The 22893-nt window shown below is 39.9% G+C and overlaps 2 protein-coding genes and 1 long non-coding RNA gene across 3 annotated transcripts in view; 2 read left to right on the top strand and 1 right to left on the bottom strand.

Annotated features, from left to right (window-relative positions):
• CUNH3orf33 (chromosome unknown C3orf33 homolog) overlaps positions 1 to 3688 on the top strand; it is a 28190-nt gene extending 24502 nt beyond the window's left edge. Inside the window, exon 5 of the mRNA XM_039236067.1 lies at positions 2848 to 3688. Coding sequence (XP_039091998.1) covers positions 2848 to 2913 — 66 coding nt within the window. The 3' untranslated portion in view covers positions 2914 to 3688. The remainder of the gene's footprint in view (positions 1 to 2847) is intronic.
• A 1829-nt stretch (positions 3689 to 5517) lies between these two features.
• The window catches only part of PLCH1 (phospholipase C eta 1), a 206143-nt gene continuing 188767 nt past the window's right edge, over positions 5518 to 22893 (top strand). Inside the window, exon 1 of the mRNA XM_039236058.1 lies at positions 5518 to 5727. The gene's annotated coding sequence lies outside the window, so the exon portion shown is untranslated. The remainder of the gene's footprint in view (positions 5728 to 22893) is intronic.
• Positions 8573 to 14220, bottom strand: LOC120234272. Its single transcript, XR_005529040.1, has 2 exons — positions 14048 to 14220; positions 8573 to 8792 (listed from the first exon to the last, which is right to left on the bottom strand). It is a non-coding gene; the product is annotated as an uncharacterized LOC120234272 (long non-coding RNA).

Genomic DNA, 22893 nt, shown 5'->3' with positions numbered 1-22893 from the left:
GAGTCACAGACTGAAACAGGCTCCAGGCTCTGAGCTGGCAGTCAGCACAGAGCCCGACGCGGGGCTCGAACCCACGAACCGCGAGATCATGACCTAAGCGAAAGTCGGACGCTTAACCGACTAAGCCACCCAGGCGCCCCTTCTTTAATTTTTTTTTAATGTTTTATTTATTTCTGAGAGAGAGAGAGAGACAGACAGACAGACAGTGTGAGCAGGGGAGGGTCAGAGAGAGAGGGAGATACAGAATCTGAAACAGGCTTCAGGCTCTGAACTGGCTGTCAGCACAGAGCCCGACATGGGCCCCCTAGATTTTCAAAATATTAATAATTGTTGAAACTTGGTGACCAATATGTAGGGCTTCATTGTACTATTCTACTTTTGTGTAGGTATGAAGATTTCTATGATAAAAAATAAGAAGCACAAATACAAGACAACTCTTCTCAAGATCAGCCATCTTGCTTATTTGTATTCCTTTCTCCATTTTTCAGCTTAGCAAACGGGGATATATGCTTCATGTGGGGATATATGCTTCTCTATCTGGGGAGGGAAAGATTGGTGACCTTTATACTGCCCCCCACCCCCAGTTCTTCTTAGTGGACACAGGAAGTTTCTTTTCTCATTTTTTTTATGTCTGTCATACACATATGAATCTATAAAAGGTGTTTACGACTTCCTTTGGTGGCAGATTCAAGAGGTGGCGCAGGAGGGGACCCTTGCTCTTTTTATCTGCCAGAATTCATTCCTACCCTCATTTGGGAAGAACAGCTCCCTTCCTATTGGGCACAAATCCTCCCGTACTCCATATAGTTCTGGTGGGGCTGCTACTGAAAGTACCCCACCTCTTGGCTGTAGGGGTGGGTATATAATCAGAGACTGGCTATATATACACTCTACTTGTTGTTGACCACATTAATTGACCTATGGATGGACACATGACCTGAACCAGGTCAATTAGGATCCTTTCCTACAATCTTTTTTTGTTTTGATTTTTTTTTTTTTTTGATAGAGAGTGTATGTGGTGGGGAGGGGCAGAGAGAAAGGGAGAGGGAGTATCCTGTGCTGACAGCCTAGAGTCCATCCCACGATTCATGAGATCGTGACCTGAGCTGAAATCAGGAGTCAGACACTCAACTGACTGAGCCATCCAGGCGCCTGCCTTTCCTACAAACTTATTTACAGATAGTAAAAGCAAAAAAAAAAAAAAAAGCCTCTCTTTCCCCTGGGATCACTAGCTGAAATGATTGAGAATAGAAGCTGTTTCTGGTAATACTTTCCGTACCCGCTGGCCTATTAAGACAGCCCATATGCATATGTAATAGGAAAGAATAAGGTTAAAACATTGAGGGGTGCCTGGGTGGCTCAGTCGGTTAAGCGTCTGACATCAGCTCAGGTCATGATCTCACAGTTCATGGGTTTGAGCCCTGCGTGGGTCTGTGTGCTGACAGCTCAGAGCTTGGAGCCTGCTTTGGATTCCGTGTCTCCCTTTCTGTTCCTCCCCTGCCCACACTCTGTCTCTCTGTCTCTGAAAAATAAATAAACATTGAGAAATGCCGGGAGAGAAAGAGAAGGATCAAAAGTGAGAATGTGAGAAAGAAATGATGATCTGAATTTCTGGATCCAGTCATTCTTGAAGCCTTTATCCTTGCCTCTTTTGTAAGGTGGGACTCAGTACACTGGCTATTTTATTCAAGCTAGTTTGAGTTGTGGTTTTGTTATTTGTATTTAAAAGTAGGGCCATTAGAAGAGCTACTGGTCTGTACTTTAAGGAGTACTGTCTGAATTCCAGCTAAGAGTTACCATCTAGAGCAGTGCCTGGTACATGGCAAGTACTCAAGAAATGTGTGAGGAGAGATATAACTCCTCCTTAATTGTTAAGCTTGGGGTGCCTGGGTGGCTCAGTTGGTTAAGTGTCTGACTTCAGCTCAGGTCATGATCTCAAGGTTCATGGGTTCGAGCCCTGCGTCAGGCTCTGACTGCCAGCTCAGAGCCTGGAGCCTGTTTCAGATTCTATATCTCCCTGTCTCTAACCCTCCTTTGCCCATGCTGTCTCTCTCAGAAATAAATAAGACATTTAAAAAAATTAAAAAAAAATTGTTAAGCTCTTTGGTTATATTTGTGACTTTTTGATGCATTGATTAAAATAGGGATAATAGGGGCGCCTGGGTGGCTTAGTCGGTTAAGCGTCCGACTTTCGCTTGGGTCATGATCTCGCGGTTCGTGGGTTCGAGCCCCGCTTCGGGCTCTGTGCTGTCTGCCAGCTCTGAGCCTGGAGCCTGTTTCAGTCTGTGACTCCCTCTCTCTCTGACCCTCCCCTGCTCACGCTGTCTCTCTCTCTCTCCTAGAAATAAATAAAAAAATAAAAATATGTAAAAAAAAAATAAAATAGGGATAATATTTATCTTTCACATTCTTGCCTTATGGATATAACTTGCAAATTATTGCTGATTAAATTTGAGTATCTTAAATATGCCTATGTTTGCAACTGAAAGCCACCCCTTTTTGTACAGCTAGAGAAATCTCCTTCCAACACAGAGATTCCTAGTGCAGTTTTCTAAGAAACCCTTTATGATGCGCAGCACAGCAGGCCCACCTCAAAGCACATCAATCATCTTACCAGCTATCAGGCACCTTTTACAGGATTTTCTGTGATCCTGTTGTCAGTGCACATTCTGTATCAACCCAGAGGTGATATGTAGAAATCTGGCAGCTATTTAGAAGGGAGGCCAGACAGTGCTGTGCCAGTATAATTAATGAGAGTCATCGCTCTGGAAGCCAGAGGAGAGTGGGGGTGGGGAAGGATGTCTTTCACCACTAAATGGCATTTAAGAAAAATCGGTGCTTTCATAGCCCTTTTACTGCACAGAGGAGGTTAAGTCAAAGGACTGCTGTAAACGGCTTGGCATAACTGGGTAACTGGCTGCACAGATGGAGGTTCCTGAGTATGAGGAAGCAAGGAAGATTCAACCCCGGACTTTTCAGCAGGACTGATTTCAGTCTTGAATTGAGCTATCAGCAGGAGACCTTATATTTGGAAAAGGGTAAATCCTTACTAAAAGATTATTGTTTAGGTGACCAAGAGACCTTTCAAAAAAGGTATTACTTCGATAGGACTTTTGTTTCACCTGCCCAAAGAAGTGTTAATCTAGATCCCATTTTTTCCCCAATTCTTTTGTACCCAGTGAAGGAAGGGGGTATTATTTGTTTTGTTTTTCTGTTGACTATTCTGTAACCATGGAAGGGTTTGTGTAACCTAGAGAGGCTGTTTACTACCCACTGTCTAATCCCTTTGTTATCATATCCTCTATCACCAGCAGGGAAAAATAGTTCTGCCTGACTTCTAAACACTTAGCGATGTAACAATATTTTCTTGGTTTTAGTTAGTGATTTTTCTGATTAAAGGTATTAAAAAAAAAAAGACTCAGAGGGAAAAGCTACATTAAAAGATTTATGGATATACCCATATGTCCTAAACACTTAAGACCCTGAGTAAGTATGATTCACACAATGGGAGGGAGGAGGGCCAGGAGATGGGTTTTAGCTGTATCTGTAGTGCTTTATTTAAAAAAGAAGGTGTAAAGGAGCGGGAGTATTATATGGGTATTTGCCTTGATTTTAGTAGGTTTGAAATATTGCACAGTTAAAAAGTTTTTAAGTTCATGAAATTACGGACATTGATTAAAATGTTCAAAATAAAGACTACATAATCAAACAGGTGCTTGTGTTTTGAACTTTGTGTCTCAGCTTAATTTAATGCGTGCATCTGTGGGTTTTCAGCTACGAGAAAGACAAACACAGGAAGTTTGGAGTGGATAACTTTCATGGTTGTGTGAAGGGTTGTCTTGGTGTGTGTGCACGTGTGTGTGTATGTGTGTCTCTCATTCTTTCATTCTGGACTTCCTGTTCACCATGGAGATTACCAGCAAAACAAATCTCTAAATAGCACATGTTTGCATGCAAAACAAGAAGCAGTTTGGGGGCACAAGAGCTACCTGTTTAATTTCTTATAAATTGAGGGTTTTTATATAGACATATTAAAAAAATTGGGAGGTTTCTTTCTTTGGAGCCAAAAGACCTTGTATATGTTTATCCAAATTGCATTTTTCCTGGTACCCTGACATGAAGAAATTCGAGTGATTATTCTAGTGGCTTTTTCCTTTTTTTTTTTTTTGAGTCCAAGATTGCATTCAGGATAAAGTTTCTTCATGCCCATGGTGCTTTGCTGTAACATTGTAATTGCCTCTGTTGAATTGAATAATACAAATGGGTTGTTTCTATGGTATCGGCTAAGTGGGATGAAAAGGTGAAACCCTAGATCATGCGCTGAGAGGTCATGGTGCTACCACCCCCCACGCTAACTGTCCGTCAAAGCGGACGGACAGCCTGGCCCTGCTCTCCAAGCTCGAGCACTCATTTGTAACTTCCTGAGCAAATTCACGCATGAAAAAGAAAATGACTTTAGTTTACGTTGTCACTAAGCCCAGAAAATCCCTGCCAACCCTATGCTGCCAGCTTTTCTAGGACCTTCTTATTGGTGGAGAATTTTAAACTGAAGGTGAGGAGCAGAGTCTCGAAGTCCCTCCCAGCCAGGCTTTGAACTAACAATAGGGCAGGTTGAATGAAGGCTGATAAATGCAAATCCTGGAATCCAGAGACCGGATCACTCCGTGCCTGCCGAGGCTAGCAATAGCCAGCGTTCCAGGAGCCACACCAACCGGATCAATCACCGTGTCTTTGCGCTCAGTAGATTTCATCATTTGCATCACGATTTGAGTACCTACTGTGTGCAAGCTTTCCTCTGCCCTGGCCATGCTCTAAACTCACTGATGGTTGGCCCTGGAGTTGGCCAGCCACTAAATTGACCCGATTGAATAATTGTCCCGTTAACGTTTAGGAGAAACATCTGAAGACGAGACAGTTGGCAGGGGGAGTAAATGCAGAGTGTAACCTATACTCCCTCCGTCTTAGTTGCACTTTACTCAAGGTAGATTTCTTGGTTATAACAGCATAATAAATGCTATTTTCTTAGAATGAGAGAAGCTGACATAAAATGGGTGGTTTAGAATTTCTTTAAGGTGTGGTCCTGGGACTTTTTTACTTTGGTGCAAGCTGCAAATGGTTCCCACTCTGTTTTCCTCACTTCCAACTTCGTTTCCCCAAACTCCTTTATCTTACAACCACCGAAGCTCTTAGGAATACAGCTCCAAACTAAGTATCAAGGAGGTGTCCCTGGGCTTGGGAAATTTTGAAACTTACGGGTAAAAAAAGAAGACTTTATTCCCAGTGCTTCTGGCTCTTGCCCCCAGAGAGCCCCGTAAGGGCGCATGCGCCCGGGGGTCCAGGTCCAGACCTCTACCCCTAACCCCCGGCCGGCTGGAGCCCTTGGAGGCGGTGGGAGCTCCAGTCCACTCTCTCCAGCTCCAGTTCCTGATTTCCTCGGGAGCTGCGGAGCTGGGATGGGGGGGGAGGGGGGGCTCCAGGGTAAGCGTAAGGATTTGAATGAGAAAGCAGGTTGTGGCGGCGGCGCCCCGCTCTCCCCTGCGCGTCTCGGAGGTTTCTGTTGGCTGGTGGGCAGAAGTGCGCTTCTGGGGGGCTTTTCTGTCCCTCGACGGGGATTTGGAGTTAAAGTCACAGGGGCTCACAATTCATCACCCAAGCACTTTGGAGGTTGCTCCTGTGCCAAGGACTCCCAGGAATCCTTCAACTGCCGAACACTCAAAAGTTGAGCAGGTCAGTGCTTTGAGGGTAGCTAGTCAGAAAGAGAAAGAGGACTGGTATACCAGACCAGGTGTGCAAATGAGCAGGTGGCTCAAATTCCTCTCCCCAGTCCCGGCCGGGACGCGCTCTTTAGGACTGTGAGTATTGTGCGTGGGGATCCCCCAAACCCCCAGCGCAGAGAACTGGACCACGGCTAGTCTTAGAGGGGGCTGTGTGTGTGTGTGTATGTGTGTGTGCGCGCGCGCGCGCGTAATTCAGACGACGTGGGTGTGCGTGTGCCCGCGCCAGAATTTAATTCTCGAGTCGCCTGTGGTGGTGGATGGGGTTTCGTCCGTTGGAGGGCGAAGCTTTGCTGCAGGATGCTTCACCCACACGCGGGGTCCCCAGAACCCTTCTCTGATCTCCCGACACCGCGGAGAAAGCAGGTCTGCGTTTCCCAGAAAGAGTACGCTGTCCATTATGGGAGCTGTCTCACGGCTCTTCCTGCGCTCGGTGACCCCGTTCAGGACCCTTTCGTAGAAGACCGGGTACACTCAGCGCGAGGAGGATTTACTCCATTACCCTTTCTTGGAATAAACGAGGGCAGCGGAGCGACGCCGCGCGGGGAGGTGGAGGCAAGTCCTCTTCGCGCGGCGTCGCCCTCTGCGCCTGCGCGGGGTTCCCATGGCGACGGCACCGCCAGCCCGAGATGCCACCAGGCTCGCCCCTGAGCCCAGTCCCCTGTTGAGCGTCTGCGGCCCCTTCTCTCCTCTTCCTTTTCTTTGTTTGTAACTCGGAATGAGTTTATGATCTCATTTTTACGCTAGCAGTCCAGCATTAAAACAATAACCAAATAAACTGAAATAGAAGACTGTCCCCCCACCTCCCCGCCGTTTCGTATTACCATTTTGATCATTGGGGCAGTAACTGAGATATTCCCCCCACTAAATAAAATATATTTCCTTGGTGGTGAGGCACTAAAAAATTTCAATCAGACGCTTGCTCTTGAGCAGTAAGGTTACAGTCTTGGGCCTCTGCCCAGGTGGCTGGTGCGGTGCGTGCAAACCCCAGCACCTGTGTCCTTACGGCATGTTATGAGAAGGAGATGAGCTCCAAAATGCCATTGAAAAGATACAAAAGCTTTCCCAGAAGGGATGATTGTTTTTCCAGTTGCCCGTCAGTTTTGGTCACTTCTGGGGTTAATCTTCTGCAGGGAATGTTTCAAGAAGCCTTGATGGGAACCAGTCAGATTTCTCTAGGCTTCCGTTAAGAATGTCATTTTCCTTTTCATGAAACTGTGAGTCTCGACAGCTCCTCTCCTTTTAAGAAATCCCATTTGTTTACACACAGGTTAGCATTTGGCAAGGGTACACATCTTGAGGACCTGCATCTTGTTGCTCATTTTTCTGGGCTGCATCAATACTTAGCAGCAGCATTAATATGCCTACTTGGTATTAAATAAACATTGGTTAAAGCAAAATAACTGATAAAAATTTAAAATGGAATAAGTCTTTTTGAATAAAGTGTGGCATAAAAATACTTTAGACGAAGTCCTACGGGTATGGTCTTGCTGTATCCTACTTTTAAACAACTTGCCTTCAAGAATAGCAAATGTTTATTAGTGGTAGAAGTTTTCCGACAATATCCTTCCACCATCAGCAAATGAAGTCAACATAGTATTACTTTCCAGATGATTAGCAAATAACATGCTGTTAAAGTTATCTCTCCCATCCCATTCATTATAAATGCCTAGACGTTACGCAATCCATCTACCTCAAATGGTAAAAACTGTCCAATTAAGGTTTCCCCCCCTTCCTCATAGTTAAAAAAATAGAAAAACTCTTAATGTTCAGGTTCAGATACTTTGGTGACCCTCTTTGGTGGTTCGTAACTGGCTCCAATTCCCTAATTCTCAGTGACATGTGTTCCTGCTTGTACCAGGAGGTAAACTGCAGTTTAGCAGATCATGGGATAATGAGATTGCAAGTGCTTGGGGAAGGCTGGGGACAGGCATTGGGAAGGAGACAAAGGGAGGGAAGGTTGGTGGGCTGAGCCAGGATTTATTGCTGCACCAGATTCTGCATAAAAGCTGTTAAAGTTACTGCTTCTGTTTGATACATTTTCTTACGTCATCAATATCAATTAAACTTATTTTTAGAATCAGTCTTCTAAATAATTATAAGGAAAGAATTATAAAAATAAAATATTGGTGCTTTATGTTAAAGTGCCCTAATGTAATATACTGGGGAAAGTCTTAGTTAAATATTTTCTAATTAATTTATTCATTGAGTCAGCAGATATTTATTGAACACTATAATGTAAGGCATATAAATCAATTCAGATTCCTGCCTTCAATAAACTCAGAGTTGAGTTCTGAAATAATTCGGATGCTATTTCAGGTTTTCAGAGTAAATACTTATAGTATTCTTAGGGAGAACAGTTGATTTAGCGCTGAGCAATCATATGTCTGGATTCAGAAACAAATGCTTAAACTTTGATTTAAAGTATATCTGAACGTTGTTTCTAAGTATTTTAGATAAATATATTGTGAGAAGCATCGTGTGCATCTGTTTCTTTTTTTTTTTTTTTTTTTTTTTTTTTTTTTTTTTTTTTTTTTTTTTTTTTTTTTTTTAAAACTTACTGTCTTCACAAGTGCAGTGCTGAGTTTGGGAGGAACAGAGAAGCCCTGTAATTCTCAGGTTTCTTAGATGAAGATAAGGTGAGTGNTGGATTCAGAAACAAATGCTTAAACTTTGATTTAAAGTATATCTGAACGTTGTTTCTAAGTATTTTAGATAAATATATTGTGAGAAGCATCGTGTGTTTTTTTTTTTTTTTTTTTTTTTTTTTTTTTTTTTTTTTTTACATTTTTGTAGTATAGATTGGGCCCTAAAACTTACTGTCTTCACAAGTGCAGTGCTGAGTTTGGGAGGAACAGAGAAGCCCTGTAATTCTCAGGTTTCTTAGATGAAGATAAGGTGAGTGATTCAGTAGTCCTTTGTTCTGGCTCCATGTTTCATGACATAATAAACCTCCTGCAGCTCCCTTCTAAGAATAGTGTTGGTCTGCACGCTTCAAGGATCATAACTATTATTTCTCTGGGAAAAAAAAAGATGTAAAATTATGATAGAAGGATAAAAGGAAACAGTAGAGCATTTAAACACTTAGACTTTTGAGCTGGAATAATTGTAGGCATTTTTAGTGAGTTTAGACTCAAAATCCATTATAGCTATGACAAGCCCCTGGCATAATACTGACCCAGGTTGACAAACCCTTCCTCTTTCGGAGAATGTAGAAGGTTAGGGAGACTGTTGTCTACTTTTTTTTTCCCACCACTCTGTGAGTTTAATAACAATATTCAGTTCAGAGAATCTTGCTGAAGAGCATCCCCATTTGGTTATTGCTCTTTGTCTACGAAAATCAGACTCCGCTGTGAAGTGTGGACCAAGTGGTGCAGAACTCATTACTTTGAACAATGCCTCCTCAGCCTGGGAAGCATGTTTTCTCTTCTCACTAGTAGGGGCTTATTCCATTCTGGCTTTGCTCACAAGGAAAATCATTTAGACACAGTTCAGTGGACACTCACTCACATCTCTTTGACACCCGTGACCATTTTTGTTTAAGGAGAAATCCAGTACTGCTATGGTACGGTGTAGCAAATTAGAAGTGCATTTTAAAAGCCCATGAAAAAGTTTACACAGCTTTGTGTTATTATCATCAGGACCTCTGTTTTCTGTGCTTCAAAGGAGAAGAGGACAGGGTGGGTGCAGGGGGGACAACCGGGAGAACTTCTATAGCAAAGTTAAAAACATTCTAACCAAATCTGCATTTTGGATGCACTAAGCTAAGCACCTGTGCCTTGTTATAGTCATAAAATTCCAGAGCAGAAAAAGAGGAATCTACCATGTTCATTATATTAGTCAGGAAACCAGGGTCCAAGGTTGCTAAGTGATTTTCTTAAAGTCATATGGCTAATAAATGGCAGAATTGGGATGAAAATGCCCAGTTTCTGATTTTTAATGATCCTGCTATTTCCAGGAAATGAAGGGCAGGCACATATGAAATCTTTGCTCTAGAAGTGAAGTCACTATAGTTGCAGACATAAAATAATCAACAGCAGTGTCCTATGATTTAATCTAATTTCACTGAGTGGAATTGACAGTGAGCACCTTTGGATTATATATTTGGTTATACACATGTGTGTATCATAAGAACACATGGTTTGCATAGATGCAAAAGAGCTTTTCAATTAGTATCTATTTTGGTCTCAGGAATTCTGTCATCATTTGATTTAATGTAATGGGGAACAGTTTTTCTGGTTATTAGGAAAAATTTTAAGGAGTTCTGCAAGAAAAGGAGAAAATGAACACTAATGTGTTCTGACCACATGTCGTGACGTTTCCTGTGTGTCTCTTTAAAGCCCACAATAATCAAGAGGCAGGAATTCTCTCATGCCCCTGATGAGGCTCAGAGAGGTTCATTTCTTGCCCGAGATCTAAGCCAGCAAAGACTTGGAATTTGAGCCTAGGTCTTTCAGCCTATGTGTTTTATCAGATCATGTTCCCACTCGGGAAACAAAGGCTAAGTTTATGAAAAATACTGAGTTGGTTTTCTTTTCAAACCCACTATTCTCTCCAAAGTACAGACAGGTAGAAACGTTTCTGATCAGCTCTTTGGTGAGTGGAGAAGCTGCATTCCCTGTGTGGAGTTTAGGAGGTTTAGGAGGTTATAAATTCAGCCCTGGCTCCAAAAAAACAGTCAAGACTTTGTTTATAAACTGTGTTGGCTATTTGTTTAGAAGTGAGTGGTGTTTAGCTTCTCTTCTGCCGAGGCTTTTCCACATCAAAGCGGCCCACTTATTTATCACTTCTGGATTGTTGTCAAATTGCGGTGGGTCTCAGAGGATCCCTCATGATTTCAATGTGTTTTCTGGCATCCTAAGACTTAAATGTTAGTTTTATCTTATGTAACCTTTGCCCACTTATTTTCTTGAAATAGTATTGAGAGACTTATTGCTGGAATGGACCAGGTGTCTTCCTGTAATGCTTTTCAAATTGGAGATCAGAATTATCTTGGATAGTTGCTAAAATTTCTTTTTTTTTCTTTTAAAGATTATTTATTTTGAGAGAGAGAAAGAGAGAGACAGAGAGGGAGAGTGGGTATGTGCAAGTGGGGGAGGGAGAGAGAGAATCCCAAGAAGACTCCAGGCTGTCAGTGCAGAGCCTGACCTGGGGCTCAGTCTCACAAACTGAGAGATGATGACCTGAACTGCAATCAAGAGTTGGCTCTTCAGCCAACTGAGCCACCCAGGTGGTCCGGTTGCTGAAAATGTCTAAACTGAAGCTGGAGTTGTGGTGCTTCTAAAACAGCTCTGCTTTGCTGTTGAGAAATTGAAACTGGACTCTGCTGGGCTGGTTTACCCACGCAGAAACTGAAGCTTGGGAATGTCTACACTTAACACAACTAAGCTAGGACTTGAATGTTGACATTGCCAGCAGACATCTGGTCTAGTGTTCTTTAAAAGCACACCTCTCCCCTGGCCCTTCTTTATTCCCTATGTCTGACTCTCACAAGGGAAGGGAAGTTTGAGGGTTTCAGAAAATGGATGCTGGACTCCACTTTGAAAATCAGACCCTGGCAGGTTCTCTGGGTTTCCTTCTTCTTCAGTATCTGTGGTTTACCCTACTAGCAGCCTCTTTTCTCTGTGGCTGGTTCTTCAGAACTTACCAAGGGACTTATACACTTGTCCAGACATTCAGGTGCCCATGAATTATCAATTCCCGCCGAAAGGCAGAAGGATCCAGTGCTAGCATATGTGAGTTACTGATTAACTGATCTGAGGCAATCCTGGTTTCTTTTCATCTGCCTTCACTTCCTTGTTGCTAATCCACAAGAACCAAACATTCAAATTTAGCTTCCTACTTCCCTCTTCGCTCCCTCTTCAGTTTCATTGAAGGGGCACCGTGGAACAGGTTTCCATGGAGTGTTAATGATACCTCTGCAAAACTACCCTTGGTGGGAACTTTGAAGATCTATACAATTTTTTCAGGGATCAGAATCCTGGACCAGAAATTCAGTGAGTTGATTTGTCATGTAATTGTATGCAATTTAGTTTTTTAGATCTCACCCACTTTTTTTTTTCCTTCCAAATAACTCTTTCTTAACTTTGAAAATGGGAGATATTGAAAAGAAATTTGTCTTTTTAAAAGAGATCTCTTTACAGACAGGCGTAATGTGTTCATATGAGGAGTTAGGATTATATAAAGATGCTTTGAGTTTTATTTCAATTTAAAGACATGGTTCCATATAGCCATTTGTGTAAAAGAGTAGATAAGATTTCCTTGTTTGCATATAGAATGTATCTGAAAGAACATACAAGAAATTAATAATGTTGGTTGCTGGGAGACAGAGTCAACTATTCATTTTATACCCTTTTGTGCCTTGTGAATTTTGAAGCTTAAATTTAATAAATAAAATTAAGGTAAAAAATAAAAAGAATACTTGGGTTTGAAGAATAAAGAAATAAATAAGTAGTCACCTCCTGACTCCTAAGTGGTAGAAGTAGGAGACTGGGAAGTAATTTTAAAGGAAAGAAAAGCAATTTTCTTTCTTTCTTTTAAACAGAATTCCAGTATAATTAATGTATAGAGTTATATTAGTTTCAGGTGTATAATGTAGTGCTTCAGCAAGTCAATACATTACTCAGTGTTCATCATGGTAAGTGTAACTCTTAATCCCCTTCACTTATTTCACACACACACACACACACACACACACACACCCCCATCCCACCTCCCCTCTGGTAACTGCCAGTTCTCTATACTTCAGAGACTGTTTTTTAGTTTGTCTTTTTTCTTTGTTCATTTGATTCGTTTCTTAAATTCTACATGAGTGAAATCATACAGTATTTGTGTTTCTTTGACTTTTTTCACTTAGCATTTTACCCTTTAGATCCATCCATGTTGGTGCAAATGACAAGATTTTATTCTTTTTTATGGCTGAATGTTATTCTATTCTCTATATACAGCACCTCTTCTTTAACCATTCATCTTGATGGACACTTGGCTTGCTTCCATATCTTGGCTGTTATAAATAATGCTGCAGTAAACATAGGGGTGCATATATCTTTTTTGAAATAGTGTTTTCATATTCTTTGGGTAAATACCCAGTAGTGGAATTACTGGATCATATGGTAGTTCTCTTTGTAATTTTTTGAGGACCCTCCATCTGTTTTCCACAGTGGCTGTGCCAGTTTGCATTCCTACCAACAGTGCACAAGGATTCCTTTTTCTTCAAATTCTCACCAATATTTGTTGTTTCTTATGTTTTTGAGTTTAGCCGACAGGTGTGAGGTGATACCTCACTGTAGTTTTGATTTGTATTTTTTCTTACTAGCTTTTTATCTCTCACCAAAATTTACACTTAGTAATTGTTTTTCCACATTTAGTTTTTGTTTTTTTTTTTCAAGACATGGTCTTGAACTCATAACCCTGAGATCAAGACCTGAGCTGAGATCAAGACTCAGACACTTACCTGACTGAACCACCTAGGCACCTCTCACATTTAGTAATTTTTAAAAGCAGTTTTCCTTAAACTCCTCTGAATGTCTATAACAAGGCTGGGGAAGTTTTTTGATTGGTTTTCTTTCTTCTCATAAAACATCACTTACTGGTTGCAGCCAGACTCCATGGGCCAGTGGAAATCAGACTCTCCCACTCCTGAGCAGCTAAACCTATCTTATGCTGGCAGTATGTTTATGGAGCAAAGGCTAGAAAGTCTTCCCTCTCTGGCGCCCCCCCCCCCATTACTTTCCCTCATAGAGAAATCCCTGTAATGTGATTATGGTTTTATTTTCCTGAGCAGTGTCTGAATGTGATTGTCAGAGGAATCTTTTCTTCTCAAACTGAAACAGGAAAAAAACAAAAAGAAGCTTGTATACAAATGTTTTCATCTGAACCAGAGCATTTTGTTTTGTTTTAAATGAGTCGTGAGTTGGAAGTATTTTCCTGTTTACTGGGTGAGTCATTAAAATACAGTCTTAGAGGAGAGTGAGCACAAACTGTATACAAACTTCTTTTTTCACTCATCAAAAGAGAGAAACGTGAAATCTATTATTTAGTGTCCAAGTTTCAGTCAAAAGCAAAAACTCAAGTCAGGACCCGTTCTCAACACATTCTTAAATTTCTCATCTCAAATTGGGTGAAGTAAATAAAAAAGTATACATCTGTCTACAAAAGTCTTATCGCTGTGTTGCTTTTTATCTGTTGGAAAAGAATAGCTGAGTAGAGTATACATTCTTATGCTTAACAAGTTAAAAAACCTACAAGGGCGGTTAGTGAACATTCTCTCTTACCTCTGTCCCTCAGTCGTCCAGTTATGTCTCTAACAGGCCAACAGTATTATTCATTTCTTGCGTATGTTTTCAGAACAACACATATGTGAAATTACGTATATAATATATACAGTAGTCCCCGCCTTGCCTGCGGTTTTGCTTTCCGCAGTTTCAGTAACTGGAAGCAAAGAATCCTCCTGAGGAAGTGTCAGAGGGTCAGCAGCAGCTAACGCTACGTCACGCTGCCTGCGTCACTCACCTCGCTTCCTCTCGTTTCGTGCGTGTTTTGTCATCTCACATCATCACAAGAAGGGTGAGTACAGCAGAGGCTGTTTTGAGAGAGAAAGACCACGTTTATTACGTGCGCAACTTTCCTTGCAGTATACTGTCATAATTGGTATACTTTAGTGGTTGCTGTTAATCGCCTACTGTGCCAAATTTACAAATTGAGCTCGATCATAGGTACATATAGGGAAAAAACATAGTTTGTATAAAGCTCGGTGCTATCCACCATTTTAGGCATCCACTGGGGGTCTTGGAACATATCTTGTGTGGATAAGGGGGGAACTGTACGTACAAATACACACGGATGCTTTTTTCCTCCTTTTAAAAATAAAATGGTAGTGCACCAGCCACATGATTTTGCGTTTTTTTTATCGATGTATTTTATCATTCTATATCAGCATATTGAGCTTCTTAATTCTCTGTTAAAAAACTTGTATTTCTTTTTTTAAATGTTTATTTATTTTTGAGCGAGAGAGAGGGAGAAACCGATGGGGCAGGGGCAGAGAGTGAGAGTGAGACACAGAATCTGAATTAGGCTCCAGGCTCTGAGTTGTCAACACAGAGCTGGAAGCGGGGCTTGGACCCATAAGGCACAAGATCATGACCTGCACCGAAGTAGGACACTTAACCAACTGAGTCACCCAGGTGCCCCTTAAAATTTTTTTTAATGATTATTTTTGAGAGAAAGAGAGACAAAGTGTGAATAGGGGAGGAACAAAGAGAGAGTGGGGGGACACTGAATCTGAAGCAGGCTCTAAGCTCTGAGCTGTCAGCACAGAGCCTGATGTGGGGCTCAAACTCATGAACAGTGAGATGATGACCTGAGCTGAAGTCAGATATTTAACCTACTGAGCCACCCAGGCATCCTATTAGGCAAAATCTTTATAAAAATGTTTTATTATTGCTATAACCTTCTAAAGAGAGGTTTTTCTCAAGAATTATATTCTGAATAATTTATGTTTAAAGCATTCTTGGTGAAATGTTATTTTTACCAATTTCTTTATCTGTTCTTTGTTATATCACATTGCATTTAAACAGGATACTAATAATGTATGTTAGTAATTTTTACCTTGATAAATGAGAGCAGTATTTTGGGCATCTACCATTCCTTTCTACTAAAATGGTCTTCTTACCTAACCCTCTTACTATTATTTTGTAAGGTATTTTTTTTAAAGTAAGCTCTATGCCCAGTGAGGGGCTTGAAATCAAGACCCCCAAGTCAGGACTCACAAATTCTACCAAATGAGCCAGCAAGGCACCCTCCTCCCTCTTTTAAAACTACTGACCCAAGTACTCTTTCCTGACTGAATTGGTTTCTTTTTTGGACACCTACAGTATGCTTCATTTGCCATCTTTCATATATCCTGTCCTTTCCAGTGTAGTTTTTCTATCAGTCTTTCCTCTTTCTAGGTATGCCCTGTTTTCCCATCTGAATTGTTAGTGTCTTTTTTAAAAAAAATTTAATTTAATTTAATTTTTAAGTAGTGTCTGCTGTCAACATGAGGCTTGAACTCACAACCCCAAGATCAAGAGTTGCATACTCTACCAACTGAGCCAGCCAGGCACCCCTGGACTGTCAGTTTCTTAATGACTGGTACTATGTTTAGGCATCGCTCCATCCCCTCAATAACTATTGTGTTTATATTAGGGCTCAGAACATATTCTTGGGTTATTTGGTTCATAAGTTAACTGCGGACAATTAAAACCTTTTACACCTTAAAGCCTCCTGGACTCCTATTTTGGGGCACAAAATGGGGAGGCACTTCCCTGCTTACCCTGCTGTTTAGTTGGGAAGGAGAGGTGATGTTGACTGGAGCTTTAATTGACCAGTTAAAGGTAGAGCTCCTGTTGGAGCTACAATCATTGCTGAGTGGAGGGGGAGGGAATGTAGGCAAAGATGGTAATCCCAGCACATTCTCTGTGATAAGGAAGCTCTGTTCTTTCATTATTGGGTGGGGGAGTGGACGAAGACGAGGGTAAGACCAACTCAGGAGAACTGGGAGATCTGCCCTTCTCTGGGAATGGCTCTATAGAAATTAGATATTGGACATCCTTATATATGAAGGAATTGGGGGCGGAACTATTCTGAAATTCATTTTCAATATTTAAAGTTTGGAAATTTCTGGTTTAGAGACTATTAGTATGAATCAAAATTTTTTGGATGGTAGACCTACACATAGTAGATAAAATAAGAATTGTAAAAAAAAAAAATCTGCTGTTAGAGTTGTCACCAGGAAAAGTCTTCGAATGTAATCAGAGGTGTTAATATTGGGCTAGAGTGCAAGATTAATGGCCACTGAGAGTTGAAATATAGTTATTAGTCATTCCTTGAGGTATTGTTTTATTGATGCAGTCTTCATTTCTAATCAGCACTTTGTGCCGGCTTTTTTAAAATGCAAGAATATATAAAAACTGATGGAAATATGCCAATGCTGACTTGAGCACAGGGAAGTGGAAAGGATTGTAAATGGCAGAGTCTGGATTTCATTAGTACTCTGTCATATCCAGTAGTACATGCTAGCTCTCTTTGTCTTTCCCTCTTTCCTTCTCATAGGTTATTTATTGAGAAGCAAGTTACATGGATCTTAAGAGTGCAACCTTTAAAAATAAGTGCATTCTTTGGAGTTAGGTTTTTCTGAGTGTAAATTCTAGTGTTGTCACTTGACAGCGGTGGACCTTAGGTAATTACTTAACACCTTCATACTTCTGTAAAATAAAGATAATATGGATTCCTAGCCCTTAGAATCATTGTAAGGATTAAATAAAATAATATTTACAAAACATTTACCACAACACCTGGCATATAGGAAGTTTTAAAATATCAGCAGTTGTTACAAAGTGACAGACACTCAACTAATACATTTTTATGCTAGATCAGATCCTGATTTCGCTTTCAAACTGAAAGGCTCTGTGGCTTTAAGTGTGCATTTCCAAGGTTGAATTCTGTTCCTGTAATATAGTTTACCAACATTCTGGCTGAAATAATTTAAAGATGCTGGATAAAGTGGTATTTTAGATGCAATGAAGCAGTATGAATGTAATGACTATTCAGGACAAAAGCTAAGTGAAGAGCAGTCTATTGCAATGAAGCTAGTTTTTTCCTTGAAGACATTTGCTAAACCAGTTTAACTTGTTAACTTTGTGACTATTTTCATGGTCCTGAGGGCACAAGGGACAGCAGACATCTAAGCCGGAATCTTTGGTTTTAAAGCTGGGACTTGAGAAGGCTTCTCCCTCAATATAAGGGTGAATTAGAATAAAAAGAAAAACTCATCTCTCTTTCAAACTAAGACTGTAAGAAAAATCACCTATGGAAAATCATGGTTCTGAACAAATGCTTGATATTTGGTGCTCAGAATTTGTGCAACTAAACCAGCTTTAATACATATGCACATCTAGAATCACAATAACTAGGTGGTCAGAAAAACCTCAAGATGAAAATTTGATTTAAAGGGTTTCTATGGGGCATCTGGCTGGCTCAGTTGGTAGAGTATGGAACTCTTAATCTCAAGGTTGTGAGTTCAAGCCCCATGTTGGGTGTGGAGCCTAGTAAAAACAAAGAAAAAGTTCCTACATTGGATTTGTCCCTCATAGTGTGCAGAAGCCAATTTTCCCCTTTCTTTTGGAGGAATCTATTTTTGTCCTAGACTTCAGGTAATCCCCACCAATACAATTAGAAGGAAAATAAGCATTTAATACTAAAAAATAAAAAAAAGACTAAAAACAAGATGTGAGCTGAGAACAAGAAACTGTAAAGACTAAACCAATCTGCTTTGAAAAAGAACCAGATATGAAACTTGAAAAAATAAAGATAGAATGATGGAAAATCAGAACTCAGTGAATGGATTTCACGACTGATGAATCCAAGCCAAATAGGGAAATAGTCAATGAAGGATCTGTCAGAAGAAAATTTTCAATGGAATACAGAGAGGCAAGTGATGAAAAACCCAAAAGAAGGGTTAATCAGTGTGACGTTGGAGAATTTAGATCCAACCTAAGTTTAGTTATAATTTATTTAATTTTTTTAAATGTTTATTTATTTTTGAGAGAGAGAGAGAGAGAGAGAGAGAGAACACGTGAGCAGGGGAGGGACAGATAGAGGGAGCCACAGTAATTGAAGCAGGCTCCAGGCTCTGAGCTGTCAGCACAGAGCCTGACACAGTGCTCTAATCCAAAACTGAATTCATGAACTGAGTCATTGTCAGACCCTCAACTAAGCCACTCAGGCAGCATCAAGGGTTATAGTTTCAGAAAGAGAGGAGAAAAATGAGGGGAGACACCATTTAAAGAGGAGATGCCTGAGAAATTTCAAGGACCAAGAAAAAACATCACTACCCATATTTCATGAAGTCATATGAAATTGTATAAAACTAAATTGTAAAATATAAAAGAGAAGATCTTAAGCATGGCTAGAAAGAAGAGGTAGTTTATCTTTAAAGATATGATAGATTATCCTGATAATGCAACAGCAGAAGCTGGAAGACAATCAAATATTATCTTTCTTGCACTGATAGAAATTAACTGTCAGTTTGTAAATTTATTTCCATTAACAACATCTTTAAAAAATGAATGCAGAGACTTGCAGGCTCGCAGAAACCTAGAGTTTGTTCTAGATGATCGTCACTTAAAGGGTACGCTTCAGACAGAGGAAAAGTATTCTCCGTAGAAACAAGAAGTGATGAAGAGCAGAGAAAGGGAAAAAATGGTAAGTTAAGGCATATACTGACTGTATAAAATAATAGTGCCTTCAGTGGGAACTAGGTAAAATAAATGGCATGAATTGGAGAAGTAAATAGAGTTAGTATCTTAGAAAGTTCCTGCATAGTTTGGGAGGAAGTTAAAGATACTGGGTAAATTTAGATTTCAGTTAGTGAAGTGTGCATGTTAAAATATCCAAGGCAACAACTAAAGATTAGTAAGAGACTTAACAACTTTCTAGCTAATGGAGAAAATTGAAATGAGAAAAATAATAAATTTTGAGGTCAAAACAGTGGAGAAAAGAAATATAGAATGACTAAGATAAATAATAAGTACAAAATAAGATATAGAAATAAATACAAATGTTATCAGTAAGTATAATTTGAAGGAACCAAAGATTGTTACCCTGGATGAAAAATGAAATCAGCTATTTGCTATTTATAAAAGACACGTCTGAAACATAAGGATACAGAGAAGTTAAAAGTAAAAGAATAGGGAAAGATGAATGGGTGATTGAAAACCAGGGGCACCTGGCTGGCTCAATCAGTTAAACAACCGACTTAGGCTCTGGGCATGATCTCACAATTCATGAGTTCGAGTCCTACGTTGGGCTCTCTGCTCTCAGCACGGAGCCTGCTTCAGATCTTCTGTCTCCCTCTCTCTCTGCCCCTCCCCAGCTTGTTCCTTCTCTCTCTCTCTCTCTCTCTGTGTCAAAAATAAATAAAAATTAGAAACTAAAACAAAAGAAAGCTTGCAATATTGACATCAGCCAAAATAGACTTTAAATGCCAAGAAAGCATTTTTAGACACAAAATGGGTCATATTGATTAAAAAGTTTCAACTCATCAGAGTGATAAACTTTTTTTTTTTATGTTTTTTATTTAAATTTGAGAGTCAGAGAGAGACAGCGTGAGCAGGGGAGGGTCAGAGAGAGAGGGAGACAAACAATCTGAAGACAGGCTCCAGGCTCTGAGCTAGCCATCAGCACAGAGCCCAACGTGGGGCTCAAACCTACGAACCGTGAGGTCATGACCTGAGCTGAAGTCAGATGCTTAACCGACTGAGTCACCCAGGTGCCCCCAGAGTGATAAACTTTAAAAAATTTTATTTTAATTGCAGCATAGTTAACATACAGCATTAAAGTAGTTTCAGGTGTACAACATAGTGATTCCACACTTCTTTACATGACTCAGTACTCATCACAATAAGTATATTAATCCCCTTCATCTACTTAACTCACACCCTCACTAATGGACTTAGTCCATTTAGCATAGAATGATAAATTTGTATGCTCAATATAAAGCAAAAACTGAGAGGACTATATGAAAGACATACATAGTTGACCCTTAAACAACAAAGGTTTCAACTACATGGTTCCCTTACACATGGATTTTTTCAATAAGTATAGTATTATAAATGTATTTTCTTTTATGATTTTGTTAACATTTTCTTTTCTCTAGTTTACATGATTGTAGGAATACACTATGTAATATATATACAAAGTTTGTGTTAATTGTCTATGTTATCTGGAAGGCTATTGGTCAGCAGCAGCCTGTTAGTTTTGGGGGGGTCAAACTTATATGTGGATTTTCAGCTGTGTGGGGTGTTGACACTCTTCACTCCCACATGGTTCAAAGGTCAACTGTAGTCCTAGTGATTTTAATGCATTTCCTTAGTACTTGATAAAGTGGGAAAAAGATCAGTGACCATATACAAGGTTTGAGCGGTATAGTTTGAATAAGTTTGAGCTTATGATATGGAGATCACTATATCTCTAAACTGTAGAAAACACATTTTTTTTCGAACACACAAAGAACATTTATAAAAAGTGACTTCAAACTTTGACACCAGGCAAGTCTTAATAATTATTAAATAATTGGCATCATCCAGACCAGATCTGTGACCACAATACAATTAAGCTAGAAACTGATAAAAATATAACTATGAATAAGTATAGGCATATTTCAAAATGAAATTTGGATCAAAGAAGAAATTGTAATGGAATTCAGAAAATATTTTTAACTGGAAGAATACAATGGGTCAAAATTCCGGGTTGGGGAAAACAGCTAACTCATGCATAAATGCTTATATTAGAAAACCTGAAAATTACCTAAATGTTAAAGTTAGAAAATTTGAAAAAGTTGCAATATAGACTCAGAAAAGAGTAATGGTAATAATTTCATGTTATTCAATGGAGAGGATCAATAATGATACATTTTGGCTCTTTGTAAAACTAGTAATATTGATAAACATGAGATTTATTTATTTAAAAAATTTTTAATTTATTTTAGAGAGCAAGACAGAGTGCAAACAGGGGAGTGGCAGAGAGAGAGAGGGAAACACAGAATGCGAAGCAGGCTCCAGGCTCTGTGCTGACAGCCCAGACAGCACATAGGCCGACTCGGGCCTCGAACTCACAAACCGTGAGATCATGACCTGAGCCGAAGTCAGACACTTAACCGACTGAGCCACCTAGGCACCACATGTGAGACTGATTTAAGTAGAAGAAGAGAACAGTAAAAATAAACAGCATTAGGAATGGAAAAGCAGATGTTTTAGAACTAAAAAGATTATATATTATGAGCTAATTTATGCTAAAACATTTGAAAGCTTAGAGTAAACGAGTTACTAGACTAATGTAACCAAAATTAAATTCAAAAAAATAGAAAGGCTAAATAATACTATAATTTAAATTTTATTTATGTTTTTTTTAATGTTTTATTTATTTCTAGGAGAGAGAGAGAGAGAGACAGCGTGAGCAGGGGAGGGTCAGAGAGAGAGGGAGTCACAGACTGAAACAGGCTCCAGGCTCTGAGCTGGCAGTCATCACAGAGCCCGACGTGGGGCTCGAACCCACGAACCGCGAGATCATGACCCAAGCGAAAGTTGGATGCTTAACTGACTAAGCCACCCAGGCACCCCTTATTTATGTTTTTAAAGTTTATTTTGAGAGAGAAAAAACACGTGTGTGCACACACACATACACACACAAGCAGCGGAGGGGCAGAGAGGGAGAGAGAGACTCCCAAGCATGCCTCTTGCTGTCAGTGCAGAGCCCGACAAAGGGCTTGAATCCACAAACTGAGATCATGACCCCATCCAAAATCAAGAGTCAGGCGCTCAACTGACCGAGCCCCCCAGGTTTCCCAATCCTATAATTTTTAAATAAAATAAGCAAATAGCCAAATATTTCTCTGTAAAGGAAGGTCTAGGCTTAAATGGGTTTATGAGTAAGTTCTACCAAACTTTCAAGAAAAAGATAATTTCAAACTTGTATAACTCCTGCTAGGGAATAGAAATGCATATTATAGGGCTATGATCTCAATGCAAAAAGTCTTGAGGACAGTATGAGAAATGGAAATTATAGGCCAAACTTGGGAATATACATGAAAAAAAATCATAAAACATGAGCAAACTAAATCATCAATGTATTAAAAAGACAATACAGGGGTGCCTGGGCAGCTCAGTTGGATAACTGTCAGACTCCAGAATTTGGCTTAGGTCATGATCTTCTGGTTTGTGAGTTCGAACCCCACATCAGGCTCTAAGCCTGCTTGGGATTCTCTTGCTATCTAGCTCTCTCTCTCTCTCTGCCCCTCCCCAGCCTTCTCGCCCTCTCTTTCAAAATAAAACAAAACAAAACCTAAATAAAATAAAAAGACAATACATTGTGAGCAAACTGAACTCATCCTGGAATTGCAGGCTTGATTTAATATTAGAAAATTCACCATATTAACAAATTAATGGTGAAAGATCATATCACATGCAGAGAAAGTGTGTTAAAATGCTTAATGTCATGTAAACTCTTTAAGAAATTGAAATAGAAGGGAGCTTTCTTAATATGATAATTTACAAAGACCCTACAACAAACATCACTGTTAATG

The sequence above is a fragment of the Hyaena hyaena genome, unplaced genomic scaffold (assembly GCF_003009895.1).
Source record: "Hyaena hyaena isolate Hyena2069 unplaced genomic scaffold, ASM300989v1 scaffold_105, whole genome shotgun sequence".
Lineage (NCBI taxonomy): Eukaryota > Metazoa > Chordata > Mammalia > Carnivora > Hyaenidae > Hyaena > Hyaena hyaena.
Note: the sequence above shows the minus strand (reverse complement) of the source record. Positions and strands in the feature narration are given on the sequence as shown.